General features: G+C 39.0%; 2 protein-coding genes and 1 long non-coding RNA gene across 4 annotated transcripts; 2 read left to right on the forward strand and 1 right to left on the reverse strand.

Moving 5' to 3' along the window:
* Positions 1–478: 478 nt before the first annotated feature.
* Positions 479–17,243, reverse strand: eif2ak1 (eukaryotic translation initiation factor 2-alpha kinase 1). Of its 2 annotated transcripts, none has more exons than XM_050060252.1 (15): positions 16,857–17,243; positions 12,978–13,145; positions 12,727–12,863; positions 12,532–12,575; positions 11,500–11,599; positions 11,323–11,403; positions 11,143–11,236; positions 10,975–11,023; positions 9,047–9,428; positions 8,028–8,136; positions 7,834–7,940; positions 3,370–3,484; positions 3,181–3,260; positions 1,037–1,270; positions 479–837 (listed from the first exon to the last, which is right to left on the reverse strand). In XM_050060252.1, exons 1-15 carry the CDS (start codon positions 17,026–17,028, stop codon positions 712–714), a joined length of 1,998 nt encoding a protein of 665 aa, XP_049916209.1. In that variant the 5' UTR covers positions 17,029–17,243; the 3' UTR covers positions 479–711. The 2 variants fall into 2 exon arrangements, with proteins under 2 accessions (XP_049916209.1, XP_049916210.1); XM_050060253.1 differs by lacking the exon at positions 16,857–17,243 and adding an exon at positions 13,313–13,516.
* LOC126399919 (ankyrin repeat domain-containing protein 61-like) lies at positions 3,497–7,826 on the forward strand. Its single transcript, XM_050060254.1, has 5 exons — positions 3,497–4,226; positions 4,560–4,654; positions 6,525–6,696; positions 6,781–6,978; positions 7,110–7,826. The coding sequence occupies exons 1-5, from the start codon at positions 4,044–4,046 to the stop codon at positions 7,734–7,736; spliced, it is 1,275 nt and encodes a 424-aa protein (XP_049916211.1). The 5' UTR covers positions 3,497–4,043; the 3' UTR covers positions 7,737–7,826.
* On the forward strand, positions 13,568–15,597 carry LOC126399920 (uncharacterized). Its single transcript, XR_007570933.1, has 2 exons — positions 13,568–13,704; positions 15,234–15,597. It is a non-coding gene; the product is annotated as an uncharacterized LOC126399920 (long non-coding RNA).
* Positions 17,244–17,504: the final 261 nt, after the last annotated feature.

A 17,504-nucleotide genomic window follows, 5' to 3' on the forward strand; every position in this document is an offset into this window, starting at 1 on the left:
TGTGCATTAAGCCCATATAGATCCATTAGAAGTGGTTCCAGCATAATAACTTCGCTATAACACGATCAACTTCACAGCAGATTGTTTTATCGATGCTGAAAACTACAAATACATCACACACTACTCACAGTATCTTCACTTTAAAAAGTTCTCAAGATAAAACAGTGTATTCTTGTGATCAGTAACTCAATCTTTTAACCACCATCAACCATGTGTACAGCCCAGAGAACAAAGACATGTGTTTGAACCTCTATGCATGGAAATAAATGTGCCAATGTCCCCGTGAAACAAAATTGGAAGGCCTATTGTGTCCACAAATGGTTTTCAATTTGCTGACAATGGGCAGCGTTTCCTTCAGGATCAAGAGGCTGAACAAAACCATAATACACATTGTCAACTCTGCTTAAAGGTCACGTTTTCAATTTGCTGCACGTGTGCTACTTTCAAAGGAAAGTCTCGAATGATCAGTAATCACATATTGCTTCTCAGAGATCCTGTAAGATGTCACAGAATTATGTTTTATTGAACAGCTAAATGAAGATAAATAATTGCAATCTTACATCCAGGTGTAGAAGGCACACTCAAATGCTCACTCACACACGTGCGCACACACGCACACTTGCTCTACCACTTGTACCAGGTCACTAAATCAGTACAGCAGTGGCTGATAAATCAAGTTTTGACAGTCTGTAGAGTAGAGACCTTTAAGGCTCAGCTCTTGTCTGACTCAGAGAAATGAACTGTGACTTCTGAGCTCTGGAGCTGACTGATCTGTCTCCTCAGCTGCATGATCTCTTCCTCCTGCTCTTCAACCCTCTTCTGCAAACCATGGATCACCTGCGGAGGGAAAAAATATAAAAATTGGTTTCTTATTATTAGGAGCTGTACTGCAGATGTGTTCTTAAGTCTTCCTGGTGGCAACAGAAAGCACTTTCTGGTGACCATTTTTCACGCTTTTTTGTTTTTTCAAAGCACCAAACGTCTCCAGGGGTTTATCATTTGCAGAGCTAAAATATATCAGTTTATCCCAACATACTATGTCTTTACTGCAGAAGAGTTCGCTCTGTAGAAGCTGGCTGGCCATGGGCCGAACACTGGGCTCTTTACTCGTCAGCTTCATGATGTACTTCGTCAGGACTGGCCATCTCTGGCAGAACGAGTCTGGGATTTTCCCATCTCTCAGGTCCCCAAGGATCCTCACCCGCTCCATCTCTGTCCCAAAGGGCTGGAATAGCTCAAGAGCCAGCACTCCGATGCTGTACATGTCTGACTGAGAGAGAAACAACAACACAAAGTTTAAGCTGACAGTTGTTAAAAAATGTCATAGAAGAGGTAACAATGATAAAGATTATTGATATAATGTAAGGCCCTACTGCAATAACTGCCTGGTTACCTCTGCTCTCTGGTTGCATTTAAATACTGCACTAACATTCTCAAGTCTCAGGACAACTTAACATCAGCTGTATCTCTTGTTCACACTGGACTCAGGAAACAAATACTATCTGCATACAAGTGGAGTGAGCATGCCCTTATCCTGTTTGAACATTTTAAAGGCTGCACTTGCATACTTAAAAATAAGACACAACACATTCGACTCACGATTAAAGTTACAAACAATATACACAGGTGGGGTTACTTATAGGTGACCTCAACCTGCACAACAACTACACCCCAACAGGGGGAGCCAAAACCTTTCATGGCACAGATTCTCAGGGTTTGGGGCACTAAAAAATGAAACAACACAAATATCGTCACTTCATAAAAAACAAGCAAATGAAATCTCCTCATTCATCCCATTGGGGATGAGGGTATCAAGGAAATATATTCAACATGTCTCCCTGTGGAGAAGGATTCTGTCTCTATTACCACCTCTCTGTGGCATCTTTACTGTGTCAACATCCATGTAATGAAGTTCACTGAAGCTGTGATTCTTACTATTGAAGTGCATAGCCACAGATGATTTCTTATCATGATAATGTATCGAACACTTATGTTCACACATCCTGGATTTTAACTCTCTTTGGTTTTCCCAACATAATACAAATTACACAGACATTTTTAAATTTAGTGTTACATGTGATTCTGCCTCTAACCTTGATATCAACACCAGACTTAGGATGACTTAACTGATTAACCCTGATCATAGAATAGCAGTGAATACATTTATGACGAGAAAAATTCCCACTGGAGATTTCAGGCAAAAAATAAGGAGGTCTCTTACTTCACTAAGTAATCACGTAACTTGGAAGATCTCTTATAAAAATATCTAAGCAGAGTTTGCTCTGCTCTCCTCAATATTTCTAAGACTGACTTAGATATGGAACTGTAGGTGGACACAAATTCAAGACCCTGAGAAGAAGTGTCTCTAGACCAAGGTTTTAGTTAATCAGACTGCTTTGTCTTGTTTCATGTTTTACTGCACTAAACTATGAGAATCTGTGCCATGAAAAGTTTTGGCTCCCCCTGTTGGGATGTACTTGTTAACAAGCCCCGTCTCTGACCTTTTTAAGTCAAAGCTTAAGCTATTCCTTTTTTACAGTGCCTACTCCACCCTGTTATGACTGCAACCCTATTTTTAAACTCAATTTTACATCATTTTAAATATCTTTATATCTTTGCACCTCTTGACTAGACGTTTGCTATTTTTAATGGTGATTTTTCATTAAAAAAATAATTTAGTAATCAACTTTACCTTCTGTACCTTCTTTCGCTTAACTCTTTTCTGTATCCTTTATTATGTTTTATATTTTATTGCTCTGTAAAGCACGTTGAATCACCCTTGTCTATGAAATGTGCTATATAAATGAAGTTGCCTTCTTTGGCTTGTTGTTCTGGTTGAGGTACTGTTAGTGACGTTGCCAGAATACACGCTAAAGAAGGGCGTCTTGCCCAAAATGTCCATGTGGCAATATTAAAAAGTCAAATTGGAGTGCTGTCCACACTTGTAATTGCCTTTCTTAAATGTAAATATCTGCCTAGGCTATGTGTTTTGGGGTTTTTTTGTACACGTCTTTCTTGAAAAAGAAATTCCAATCTCAGTGCGACTGCTTGTTTAAATAAGTGATTAAATAAAATGACAAAGCAGATAAATGATGAAAGTAAAGCACAAAAATATGTGTAATTTTACATGAAAAAACAAGTCTAAATCAAACATTTTTTAGTTACGATGAACATGTTTACCTTTGAGTCATAATGGGAGCCCTTCAGTTGTTCTGGTGCAGCATATACAAAGGTACCAACACCCGAAGTATGTGAGCAATCTGCAAAATACATCAGAAAAGTGACTTTAAAGCAAACAGTACCATCTAGAGGTGATTCTGAGAGGTGCTGTGTTGTGAAAACACAACAAGGTAAGAAGTGCAGTATTACCACAGCTGGGAGAGGTGGTGCTTTTATGGCCATCCAGTATTAGATCCCTGCAGGCCAGACCGAAGTCCCCAATCCGAACATTGCAGTCGTGACCATGGAGGAAAATATTCCTTGGCTGTGGAAGAATAAAGACGTCACAATTAGGTGCATACGTCAGAGGGTTTAAAGATGCAAATGTTCTAAGTTCTTGCAATATTACAATTAATTAAGGGCAGAAATCAACAAATTTAGGGAGATGATTTAGAAAAATTCATCTGCTTCACATCACATAAAGTTCAAATTTGCAAATATTGTACATTATTTCCTGCATTTTAAAAGATGGATTGTTAAGCATTTGCAAAGTAATGATTCTCTGCTTTCCTAAAAGTAAAAATACTGAAGTGCCAAAAGCACAGGAAATTACTCAGAGGGGTGTTAACAGTCCCCATAAATGGCCCCACACGCCGCAAGAAGTTATCAGTTGTGACAGGAAGACCTTACATCAAACTTACTTGATGAAATCATATTGACTGAAAATACAAGAAAACAGAAGTAGCATTTAAACATTTCCCTCCTCGGAGAGCCAAATTGCCAAATGTACGCTTGCATGTACAAACCAGAAAAACCAGCTTTCAACCAACACACACATCCTGTGAGACTACACACAGACAGCAGTGAAGCTGCGATGCCTGGCCATGTTCGAGGGGAGCAAGGAACGTGTGGGTAGGAGCGGCAACATTGTCATGTTTCACAACAATGACTTCTATACTGCGATTATGGATGAAGACTTGGGACGTATAGAGGACATGTCAAAAAAGTATGGGAGTAACTTTCTCATCGAGATACAAGGCGGTGCGCCCGGAGAAGTTTTCTGGAAGGTAAATGCAACAATGCAACCGTTTTTTTTTTAAATTACTAGTGAGAGTTGAAACATGTAAAATGTGAAATTCACACTCTCACACTGACAGAAACACAGCATCTTATATATTAAATTATTACCAAATCATACTCAAATAAACACATATCTACAACAACAGCCACAAGAAGCTTGTGATTACTTACAACTCTCACATGTTAATGTTCCAATGTGATCATTACTTACCAAAATGTTAAAATAGTCAAATAGAAAGAAATCATTTTAGTGTTAGGCTGTAACATATTTGTGTTATCCAGTATTCCAGTTTGTCTTGTCTCATCTTGTCTTGCCTCAGGGCCTGACTACCCAGCCCCTTCATCTGGCTGCCTCTTACAGAAGAGTAAAGAGCATGCAGAGCCTGCTGTCAACAGGGGCAGACCCTGAAAGGAGGTCTGGACAAACACACACCCAGACCAGGACACAGACACACACACTAACACCAAACATCACGCCCATTTACACTACAGTGTTAACATGAGGTTGTTCTTCTCGTTATCAGCCTGTCGTAAGATAAAATGTAAATAACTCAGCCGTAGTAAATTAACTCATTTCAGCTGAGATAGTTTAGTTTATTTGCTACAACAAATAAGAGTGCATGTACAGAGAGAGTCTAATTTAATTTATGGTGACTAGACGACTTCCTGTTAAAACGGTTGTGAAATTATATGTCGTGACACTCAGTAAAACCACATGCATTACTGGTTCCTTATATCTCTTACTCATTCTTGAGAACTGAAACAAAAGTCTTACCGGAGACAAAAACAAAACAACATCTTAGAATTCTAACTTATTTACACATTTGTTATGTTTTGGGGGAAAAAACATTATTTTTAAAGGGTTTGAAATAAATATGATTTATAAAATGCTTTTATCTGCTTTTATTTTTTAACGTCTAAACTTGCCCTGTGCCAGAAAACACCCTTGTTCCAGACAAGAATTCAGAACTTCAAACTATCAAAAATGCGTTAAAAGCCTTCAAAATCTAAAACCAACTCTATGTACTAATAACATTGGTATGAAAATGTACTGCTAAAATTCTTTTAAAATATATTTTTTGTAAAAATGTTGGCCCCTTAAAGATGTGTCCCACATTTTTGTCAACTCAGTCAGATAATTTAATCAGGCATGAAAGGAGTAAACTATATCCCAAGGACTCATACCTCACTTCCTGGTTTCCAAAAAGGCGGGAATGCTGCTCAAGTACCGATAAGCTTTCTATTTTTTGATAAATTCATTAAATAATACTGCTATAGGGTGTGTCTCAACCATAACAGGTCAACTCCGTAGCCATTTTCAATCAAAACTAAACATAAGTTCTGGTTTTAAATTTGTATTTTGATGAGAATTAAGAGAACTTTTAGCAACTTTGAAAAACAAAAATAAAGTAGCTATTCACTATGACTGCTGTGAAATTAATAAATATATAAGTTTTTGTCAACTTAGTCAGGTATCTTATGGAGTTGACATCCATGCTGACAGAGGAGGCATAACTTAGTTCTCTTGACTGACTCTTCACATGTTGCATTTTTGTACTTCAATATTAAATTTGAGTATTTTGTCTGCTCCCTGTTTGTAATTGATGGTGGAATAGATCTTTCACAGTTGTTGTTATTTTGGATGAAAGACGGTCAGTTCAACTCTATCAGTTTGTCCTCCGTCATAAAGAGGACCCCTCGGTCAGAGTGATTTTTTTCTGTTACATTAATTAAATAAATGTTCATAAATGATCAATAAAATTAGTTTATGTCAATTAAATGTTTCTACAGTACACTTAATGTGTGTTCTTTGTGCTATAAATGACATTATATGTTGTTTATCACAAAGACAAATTACATTATCAACAGAAATAGTAGGTGGGCAACATTATAAGGGTATTTATTTCTTGAAAAAAATTATTTCAAACTTTTTGATTATACAGGTAATTAAATTATATTTTGTTTAATACAAAATCATTAAACAACTCCTTCTAGTTTTATAATCACAAGACTTTTTTGTGTGCCTGGCGAAGATGACAAAATTCAAGTCTTCAGCAGCAAAAAATATTGTAAGAAAACATCAAATCACTGGAAGGTTGGGTCTTTACAAGGTTCAAAAGTCAAGACTTTGATCTTTTAAAAAATATTTTCACGGCATAAATGAAAAATTTAAATTATAAAAGACCAAAAAATAAGGTTGTGTTCCAATTCTCTAGAATTAGTGCTCTAATTAAAGAAGGCAGCTCTTTATCTTCACTGGTTCACTGTCTCTGCCTCTGCCACAGGGACCAGCTGGGTCGAACCACTCTGCACTTGGTGATAGCTGGATGGCCGAGCATCCTGACTTGTGGCTCAAAACCGGGGTCAAAGTTTCAGACTGCTGTGATCGGCTTGCATAAGCAGGCAGAGGCCTGTCTACGGCTCCTGTGTGAGCACTGTGTTAACGTCAATGCAAAGGTGAATATTTTAACATATCAGTATATCATTACTTCACTCCTCTTGAAATGTTTTGCAAATGTGTTTCTTGTGGTTCCTCTCTAGGTGGAGGGGAGTCACCAGACAGCTCTCCACCTGTCAGTACGCTACATGGCTCTGTCTGCTGTCCAAATTCTGTCCAGCTACGGTGCTGATGTTAATGCTGTGGACAGCAGCGGGATGACGCCCCTGCACATGGCCGCAGGGATCCTCCATAAGGACTTAATAGCCAGCTTGATCAAGGAGGGAGCAGATATCAACAAGGTTTGTGCACATGTTTTATTAGAGACACCCAACTATTCCCCTTTTACCATCTTTTCAGTGCTCCTCATCCTGCTGAAATATGTGCATTAGGTTCTACATTAAATTCAAGTATATTCTTGACTATTTTTAAGGGGGTGAAGAACTCTGGGAACACTCCTCTGCACTTAGCTGCTGTGGCTATGGCTGTGAAGACCACTAAAACCCTGCAGGACGACCTCAGCTGCATCTCTGAGCTGCTTGAGCGGGGGGCCGAGGTCAACGCGATAAACAAAGCCGGAATGACACCTCTACAGGAGGCGTGCAGCATGGGCAACAAGGAGCTGGTGGAGCTACTGCTCAGGTATGGAGCCAACATCAATAAGCTGAGCGAAGCAGGGGAGAACTGTCTGTTCCTGTTCCTGAACCACAGGCCTAATCTAATGAACAGCTCTCTGCTGGTCAAACTCCTCAGCCTCACCTCCCCGCTCACTGTCTACAACCACAACGGCCACCTGCCGTCCACCTTGACCCTGCCGTGTTTCTTCAAACAGAGGGACCAGCTGCTAGAAATCACTCAGCAGCCACGTAGGCTTCAGGATATTTGCAAGAGTGAAATTTATCTGAAACACGTCCAAGGCAAGAGGGAGGAGTTGAGGAAATGCCTTCCTGAAAAGCTGTATGACTTTGTATTCAACTACTGGGAGAATTTATACATTTCCTTTGTGACAGACGGTAACCAGGACTCTTTTAACAGCTTATTAGATATCACTCCTAGTTGACACCTGTGTGCCAATGCAAACTGTGTGTGACTGGAATAGTTTGCATTAAGCTACAGAGATAACCTCAAACCAAATAAAATCTATCAAAGCAACTTACCTTCAGGTCTCTGTGCATGATTCCCCTGGAGTGAATGTACTCCACTCCTTCAAGTATCTTTCTCAGCAGGCTGAGTGTGTGTTCTGTGTCAACACATCCGTAAGGACCTGAAAATACAAAATAGTTTTTTTTAATATTTAATCTGTAATGGAACAACATATTTTTTTCAAGTAACGCATGTGTTAAATAATTACATTTTGAGCTGAGTTGTTCTTTGGGCTTGGCGTTCCTCTCAGAGATCCAGTCCTTCAGTGAGCGCTCACACAGCTGCATCTGGATGTAGAGCATCAGGTGGAACTGCACCTGCAGATACAACCATTACTGAAAATTTAGCATTGTTTATAAGTGTACATTTCATCAAGAATTCTGAAAAAAGAGTCTAACTTTTTTACTTTTACCAAGCTATAAAGCATTGCAATCTTTAAAGGAACACTTCACCTAAAATTAAAAATGCACATTTTTCCTTGAATATGTAGCGTTATTTGTTGGTCTACATTGTTTTGGTGTTTGTTGCAGACGGTTGGAGATATCTGCTGTAGAAATGTCCGCCTTCTCTCGATATAATAAAACTAGATGGTACTCAGCTTGTGGTGCTCAAAGTGCCAAAGAACTACATTTAAACAATACTCGTAGCATTTTCTCTTTCCAGAAATCCTGGCCCGGTTACTCAAGATAATCCACAGACCTTGTTGTAAGTAATTTCACGTTGAAACTATTTTCTTTTAACCGTATCATTGCAAAGAAAAAAGCCTGCATCTACTCATGGACGAGAGGTTTGTGCTCTTGAAAACAGGAGATGTAAACATTAATGACATCCTGCGTGGCTGAGCTGTAACTTTAGCTCCCTCTAGTGAGCTAGTGGTAGCCTGTCATACATGAGTAGACACACGCTTCCTTCTGCGTGGTGATACTGTTGGTGGATGTAGTTCAGTAAAAAGAAAATAGTCCCTACATGAAACTGCTCACAACAAAGTCTGTGAATTATCTTGAGTAACTGGGTCAGGATCTCTGGAATGATATATTACTGTGGAGAATTTTTTAAAAATGTATTTAAAAAGCAGAGTGCCATTTAGTTCCATTATATTGAAGGCAGAAATCCTTACAGCCGCTATCTCAATCACTCAGCAACTCACACCAAAACAATCTAGACTGATAAATAGTACTACAGGCAAGAGGAGAAATATGCATTTCTGATTTTGGGGTGGGGATCTACCTCTTTAGAAGGCTTTGTTGTACATTTGTCAGCCCACTGTTGAAAGTCCTTATCAATGCAGGAGTTGTTGTTCAGTTCGATGCTACTCCTGCCGGACTCCTCCTCTAACAGTGCTGAGCTGTCCCACCCCATGGCGGGACATTTGGAGCCCTTTGGAGGACCTCCCTGTCCCAGGAACACACAGGGGACATAGTTCTTGGGAATCCGCCGCATCGTCTTGGGACACACCACCTGGCCCGTCTCGAGGGTAGGAACTAAAGCTTTGACGGGCTCGGCCTCTCTGGGGGGTATGTTGGCACTTGAAGCAGTATCGGTCCTCTGACTGAGGCTTTGAAACACTATTGAGGAGCTGGTGCTGCTGCTGTCAGGATTCTCATCAAAACTGTGAAAGAAAGAGACGAGATACATTTAGTGTTTTGAGTATTATAACAACTATTATTGCATCTACATGCCCTCAGATAAATACTGGGAATACCGTTTGAAATTATTATTATTTATTTATTTATCTAAAATTATTTTTTAGGTTTTATGACAGAACAGGTGGGGAGTGACAGGTAAGAGAAAAAGACAGAATGGGGATGACATGCAACAAAGGGTGACAGGTTGGAATCAAACTCGAGCCACTGCCAAGGTCTCAGCTAGTATGGGGCAAACTCTACCTAATGGCTACAGGTAACCCCATGAAATTATAATTTATAATTAGAAGGTAATTGTAAGGTTTTTTTTATATAAGTTTTTTTTAATATGCGAATAAAAAATATTACTGGCCAAGAATAATTTCTACCTGTCAAAAAAAAAATTCTTATTTCATGCTATTTCTGTAAAGAATCAGAACGTAAATAAAATAAAATAAATTATATTTTTTTTTTTTTTTTTTTTTTTTAATTATATATATATTTTTTAATTCCCTTTTTGTGATATTAATCAAGTAAGTAATTCAGCCAAAGTAGTTCACCACAAGGTAAAAATGTTAAATATCAGTGAAACTAATAAGTAATATTAGGGCGCTGGAATGGGCATGAGTACCCGATTTGGATGTCAATGCATCGAGCAATTGCTGGATTAATGAGTTAGTCTTTTTTTATTAAATAATCTGTCTTTAATGAATAAATGTAATTCATGGTGCTGTTAGACTGGGGCTATATACTGCCCTGTAAAAACAGGTGCATGCCTCATCAGTTTTTCTGACCACAATGAAAATGTTTTTGAAAGACTAAACGCCAATAAATATGGATTGAAACAGACCATTTTGTAATTTTGTCACATGTTACGAATTTTAAAAATGATTACCTTTTTTTTTTTTTTTACTTTTGGACTTAACAATTCTCTGGAGTTATTGAAAATGTTTGGATCACACAAGTCACAATCCAATGCAGCCAGCACTGGAATCTAATTGTTTTTTGGTTGGGATGCAGTACTGTAACTGCTATCTATGAATATCTGCACAGATCCATACAGCAAAAATGATCTGTGCTGCTACAGATAACTTTTTATTCAGACATCCCTGAATCTAACATTACAGGCAGAGTGGTGACCAGACATAAGAGTGATGTTTGGAAGTTAATTGAGAAAATGAACAAACAGATTTAGAAGTGCAAACTATGTGACGTTAAACTCCTGCAGCACAGAAAAGTAGGCTACTCTCCTACTACATTTTCACTTGGGTATTCATTTCAGACCCAATTTTTCTTTTTTTTGCTAGTACTAATGTACATGATAATAATAAACATGTAATAATGATACTCACATTTGGAAATTACTGAAAAGGCCCATCTCTACTAGGGTGGCAAGTTACAATCAATTTCATTAAGGATTAATACAATAATTATTTTCTTAAAACATAATTTGGTTCATACAATGACAGAAAATGGTGAAAAATGTCCGTAAGAATTCATGAAAGCTTAGTTAACACTGGACGCTGATCCTACCTGTCTTGTTGTCCAGGTGACTCCAGTGCAGGCAGGAGAGGCTCGACATCTGCAACAGAGATGTTTTTCACATAAATCTGCTCTTATAATAAGACAAGTCACTGTAATTGTTCACTGACCTTATTACAGCCCAACAAACTTTTCGCAGGACTGCAGTTAAATACTCACTTGCCGCGGGCTGGACATGTTCCATCCACGCAGTGTGATAGCCGACAACATTTACATGCATCAGGCTGGACAACACTTTGACTTCTCTGAGGACCTAAAACCAAACAAAAAAATCGAATTATTAGTCTATTATATCTCTGGGTGCATGAAGGTTCTATTGATAAAACACTGATGCCCCACCTTCATGCAGTCTTCTGTTGAGACTTTTTTGATGAGAATTTTCTTCACAGCATAATCCTGCCCATCCAGTTTGTTCATAACCTACAAGATGATATCAGAGAGAACATGACTGTGTTGATCAACTAAAGTTATTCTTTAGTGGAGTAGAGGAGTAAGGAGAAGAAGGGGGTAAAATACCTTAAAAACGTTTCCATATGATCCTTTTCCGAGCCTGCACACCTCTTCAAATTCACTAAGATACCGGGAAGTCTGCGCCTGAAACAGTCCCTCCTTAGATCTGAGGGAAGGCAAAAACAGACATCTCTTACTTAAAGGGTAGTTTGGATTGTTTGAAGAAGTGTTGTAAGAAGTGCTTATCCATAGTCAGTGTATTACCTACAGTAGATGGCAGTCGGCACACCATCAGTTTGGTGTAGCAGGTGGGAAAAGCAGCACCGAAGCTAAGCAATGTATTGCTGTTGACGAGGGCAGCAGCAAAACAACTTTAACCAAAAAAATCAATATCAGTTTAAGTGTAGGCTATATTTAAATATTTTCACAGATTTCCTTGCCATAAGATGACCCCGTCGACGGGGAACTGAAGTCGTTACATTCATCTCTTCAAAGCCACCAGACTCCTTTGACAAAAATTGTAATTTTACTTCGTTGAACACAGGAGTTGCTGAACTGCCGCTGCCTCAATCAGTTGTTTTGTTTGTGTTATTGTGAGACTTTGGTGAATCCGAACTAACCCTTTAAAACACCAAAGTCACTAAATAACATAAAAACTAACTGCTCGAGGCAGCAGTAGAGTAGCAACTCCTGTGCTCTGCGAGGTAAGACTACTGTTTTTGTTGAAGGAGTCTGGTGGCTTTCAAGAGAGCATAGATAACGACTTTACTTCTCTTTCAGAAAAGGTTGTTTGACAGCAGGATAAAGCAGTGAAAATATTCTAAACAATGCGTACACTTAAACTTATATTAATTTTTTAAGTAGCTCAAATATGTTTTGCTGCTGCCCCTGACAATAGCAGTACGTTGCTTAGCCTCCGTCACAGTACTCCTGTCTGCTTCTCCAAACTGGGGGCATGCTGACCACCAACTACTGTAGGTTATACACTGAATATGGATAAGTACCTCATACAACCCCACTTCAGAAGATCTGAATTATCTCTTTAATATTCATTTGAAGCATCTCAACAATAAAAAAACTACTCCAAGTTTAGCTTACCTTAAAGCAGGATTGTGTGCATTTGTGCCGAGACCTTGTTGGCCCTGTGAATGAGATGAGGATAAACACAGTCTTACTGACAAGTCTATACGAACTACAAATACCATTTTACATAACAGTCCCAGTCTCAAACTGACAACATGCTGACTACTTGGTAAGGCTCCCAGTGGACATACTGGTGACTTGTCCAGTTACCTGAGGATACAGCGAGGACTCGGCAGCGTGAAGCAGCTCAGTAAAGGCTCGGTTGTGCTGCAGTCTGACGGTGCTGAACTCATCACTTATGGCCAAAGGTGAGAGCAGGTTCATCGCAGCTAAACGCTGACCAATGACTGTCAGAGGAAACAACAATATAATTTGTAACTGAATTAGAAATAAACTGACAATAATCACACAATGGTAAATGTGTATTTAAAATACCACGTACCAACATACTCTGTACATACCTTTAAACAGCATTCGTGAGCGTGCTGGGTTGGTCTCGTAGACAAAGCACAAGTGCTCCAGCAGAGACCCCAGGAGAAGGTGGTTGGGGATTGCTGAGGCAAACTCTTGAATGGATGGGTAATGTTTACCAGCCATCAACACGTCACGGTTGCTATCTGTGTCTGAAGCTACAAAATGACATTAATAAAAAGGAGAAACAATGAGAAACAGGAAGTTGCAGTTCTGTTTTGTTCTAGTAGCACAAAACTACAGTTCAAATTAAATTTGTCTCTGCTGGACTCCCACGAAAAACAAATATTATACAACCACAACAATATCTTCTTCGTAGTCTTACCTTCCTCAATAACTTTTGCAATCATTGCAACAATGTTTTTGTCTCCTAGGTCCATTTTTTTCTGTACAAAAACACCCTTGGTCAGATATTAAGCACTCAGAGCTGTACTAATGATTATCCTGTTGACCAAAAATTGAGCACATCTTGTTTATACATAAGGGGGCGTGCACAGCAGTAATGCTTATCTGCCTGGTCCAGCGGACACCAGCCTCCTCCACCTACTGTACTACTCAAACACTGACTGTAAACACATGTCAAGCTCAGACTGTTACTGAGCCAGAATGTGAAGAAGAGGCTGTTCTGCTGTGCGACACATTCTGACTCTCATTTCAGCATACAACAGGATGTGTGGAGTGACAAGTCTAGACTTGTTCTGAAACAGAAACTCATTGGTAAGGCAACCTTGACTTGATCTTACATCCTGATGATGTCACTACAGCAGTGGCATAAGGAAGTTACAACAGGCCCTAGTGCATGCTGGCACACTATTTATGCACCTAAACTAGTTACTGTGTAATCTTACCATCTTGTCACATGATCAAATGGAGACTTGACATTGCATAACACCAAATACTACCCAGAAATAATCATCACTTACACATATCTGACAAAATACCAAAGAACATGAGGAATTATCCACATAACTGAATAGTTTCTTTATACTTTATCTACAGTTCATGTAGAATTAGCATAAAATATTTTTTTTATAGAATGCTACTGACTGTTACAAAAAACAAAAAAAACAATGATGGGGATAGGTTTGCCTTTTCAAGGGCATACGACCTAGCAAATGGCACTATTTTTTATTTAATGTGATTTTTTTTTTCAGCACACGCGTCTATCTAACCTGGCAATCTCAATTACCCATAAGGCCTTGTTTTCTGCCCTATATATTGTAAGAGAGCCCGCTCTCTCTATGGGCCCCAGTGCAACTGCCCTCAGTTTTCAGCTTCCAACAATTATGAAAACAAGATAATCATTATTGATGTTTGTTTGTTTTTCATTTGTATACAAAGTTACAGGAAAAAGTTTTTTTTAGGTAAAATTAATGCTTTATGTCTCTAAAGACAATACTCAAAGTGATCTCAATATTGATCAAATTGTCATTATGATTTTTGCCATTATTGAGTAGCCTACTCAGTCTGTGAAAACATTTAAGCTGCATCATAGGGAATATAGCATCCACCCATCTTGAACCTTGACTCACACTAAGGACAGAATATCTGGATGTTCATCCGTTGCTTCAATTTTAACCACTCTATTTTTAATTTGTCTTGTACAAGTCCTCCTACTTCATCAATGCCCTGTATCAAATTGCTTGAGCAACTTACAGAGATGCTGCTATTCCTGTCTATCCCTAACCATCAAGGTCAAAGTCTTTAGAGCTACAGTATGTCATTTTTTCAACAGTTATTTTTTATACCTGTCACTATATATACATATCATCATACATGAGACAGATAAATCAAGTTTTTCTGGCTCCTCCTACTCACGAAAGCAAGTTTGTACTTGTCGGTCTTCTTCGTGCATGCTGTTGTTGGTAGTGCAGCATTTGCACAAAGAGTGACTTACACTGCAATATAGATGCCTCCTGGCTCTGGATTGGTTGTTTATGTTCAGGTGCAGTGGATTCTCATCAGAAGCATGAGAAGAAGCCAGAGGAACATGATATTTTTTTAAAGATTATCTGTCTCATGTACCACTGTCAAGATAGATAAGATAAGATAAGATAAGATAAGATAAGATAAGATACACCTTAAGATATAGTGATAGTTATGATATAATAATTGCTAAAAAGGTTAAGTTCTGTAGCTTTAAGCCTGTTGATTCGGGTTGTATTAACAGAAATAGCACAATAGCCATATCACATTCTTCTAATGTTATATACTGTGGTATATACTTCTGTTATCTCATTTTACAGGTTCTGAATGACGGGATGGATGGTTGATGCTGGTTACTCCAGTAGCTCAGTCCATAGGGACTTGGGTTGGGAAACGGAGGGTTGCCTGTTCAAGTCCCCGTCCGGACCAAATATGGAACGTGGACTGGTAGCTGGAGAGATGCCAGTTCACCTCCTGGGCACTGCCGAGGTGCCCTTGAGCAAGTCACTAAACCCCCAACCGCTCGGGGCAAGGCAGCCCCCTCACTCTGACATCTCTCCACTTTGTGCATGTATAGGTCCTGTTTGTGCATGTGTGTGTCTTTCGGACCTGTGTGTTAATGACAAAAGAGTGAAAAAATTGATTTTTTTAAAAAAATAAAGTATATATAATCAAAAGTAAAAACCCATAAATTGAGTTACAGATGAGTTTTATTTGTAAAATGTGTGTTGGACACACATTGGGCAGGTGTGGAGAGTAATTAACTCTTTTAACGGCTGCAGAAAATGCCATGTTTTCTTATCAACCCATTGAACAAAAGGAACATAGATGCAAACTGAAGCAACTGACAGGATTGCACAGGATTCAGTGGCTTGATTTATTTGTCTGTAGGTGTGTGAATCACAAGGTCATCATGATATGATATCTTATAAATTCTTTGGTCAAAGACGCAATTGTTGCTTGATATCACAAAGTCTGCCATTTTACAATTTTGATTCGATTTAATCCAGGGGCCTTGGCCTCTGATTGGTATGAGATGATATCAGTAAATATTTTCATTGTCTTTTTCTTGACTGCTTGACATCGTCTGCCTGGCACTAGGCTGCTAGCACTGTTTTTGAATGTTTGGGAAGGAGGTGTGCTCGGACAGAAGTGGTGACACAGACATACCATGAGAATTTGACATAATAAAGGCACATTTTGAAGATGATCATATGTATCCATATTTCACTTTGCATTGACAATACTGGATTGTGGTTCATTGAATTGATATATCAATCCAGATCGATGTATCGTTACACCTCTATTTGTCTGCTGTGGCATTAGATAAACTGACATGGGTGTTTTTTAAAGCTGGAGTAATGGTAGGATTAAGCCGCAACCTCCGGAGCTGAAAAAAGAAGCCAACACAGAAGTGCCAAAAACTGCAGTTCTCTGAATGGCCACGTGAGGCTGGCTCCACAAGAGACGCCCATGTTAAAATGCCGAATTTAACAGCAGAAATATATGTTTATGGCCTGGAACAAAAAATGGTTTTGGTCTCTATAGGTCATTTAAACATTCATGACATGGGTGAATTTGGCTTCAAAACGGAGGGTCACGAACCAGTGGGTGATATCGTGGTATCTATGTTCAGTTTTTAATTTATTTTCAGTACGTTTATGTTTATTTTTATTTTCATAATTTTTTACAGTGTGTGGGTAGGATGGGCACTTTACAACAAGTGGTGGTGGTGGGGGGGCGGGGGCTCAGAATGACTTTGGTCACATGGCCTATAATTCCTCAACTACGCCCCTGTATATCAATTTCTGTTGTTTAGTCTGGTATCAGTGTGTCAGGTAATGTGGGCTAATAGGATAATATCCACCGAAGCCAGCTCAGTAAGGCTCAGTAAACATAGTTACGTTAGGCAGCAACATAGCGAAAGAAAGAAAGCTGCTTACTGTCAAACTGGACTTCATCGTCCTCTTCGCTTGCCAAATTTAGCAGGCTAACATTACTGTCCACCTCGTGAATCCTGAGGGGATTAATGTTGCGCAGGACCAAAAGGTTACTGCTGCTTCCAGAACATTCCTCCAACTTCAGGAGTCCTTTGTTGGAGGTTGAACTGAACATTTTCTGAATGTCAAAAAATGATGACTTGACAGAAATAGTACTTATTTTTAAAACGCAGCCCAGTTCACGACAGCTTCCTCAAAGCTACAGTAAACCGCGTCAGACGACATGCTAAATCCTTCCTTCCCAAGTGTTTACATTGTATGAATCTGTCTGGCAGGTCGGTGAAGGGTTTCTCTCACGGGTACCATATGGTTACTACACAGCCATGATTCAACGGCCAAGAAGGGACCCTCTGACAATGTATGTGCTTAACTTACGACAATGTTAACTAATGGATGTTTCCCTCAAAATTACAGTATAAAATTAACATAAGTGCTATTTTTATTGGAGTATAATCGAACTGCTTCAAACCACTGATTCTGCAGCAAAATATATATTTTTTCGTGTTTAACCATGTGAGAAAAATGCACACGTGCCCTAACATCTTGATGGGTCACAGCTTCCGGTCGGTTCATCCCATGATGAAACGCGAC

This window comes from Epinephelus moara, chromosome 13 (assembly GCF_006386435.1).
Source record: "Epinephelus moara isolate mb chromosome 13, YSFRI_EMoa_1.0, whole genome shotgun sequence".
Classification (NCBI taxonomy): Eukaryota; Metazoa; Chordata; class Actinopteri; order Perciformes; family Serranidae; genus Epinephelus; species Epinephelus moara.

What these genes read in the sequence shown, in the direction of transcription:
- LOC126399919 (XM_050060254.1), top strand. Translation starts at nt 4,044, where the DNA reads ATGTTCGAGGGGAGCAAGGAACGTGTGGGTAGGAGCGGCAACATTGTC. An exon ending in GGGGCAGACCCTGAAAGGAG is followed by an intron (nt 4,655 to 6,524) that starts GTCTGGACAAAC and finishes CCTCTGCCACAG; the next exon opens with GGACCAGCTGGGTCGAACCA. An exon ending in GTGTTAACGTCAATGCAAAG is followed by an intron (nt 6,697 to 6,780) that starts GTGAATATTTTA and finishes GTTCCTCTCTAG; the next exon opens with GTGGAGGGGAGTCACCAGAC.
- eif2ak1 (XM_050060252.1), bottom strand. Translation starts at nt 17,028, where the DNA reads ATGTTCAGTTCAACCTCCAACAAAGGACTCCTGAAGTTGGAGGAATGT. An exon ending in AGTCCTCGCTGTATCCTCAG is followed by an intron (nt 12,576 to 12,726) that starts GTAACTGGACAA and finishes TCTCATTCACAG; the next exon opens with GGCCAACAAGGTCTCGGCAC. An exon ending in GCTCCCATTATGACTCAAAG is followed by an intron (nt 1,271 to 3,180) that starts GTAAACATGTTC and finishes TTTCTCTCTCAG; the next exon opens with TCAGACATGTACAGCATCGG.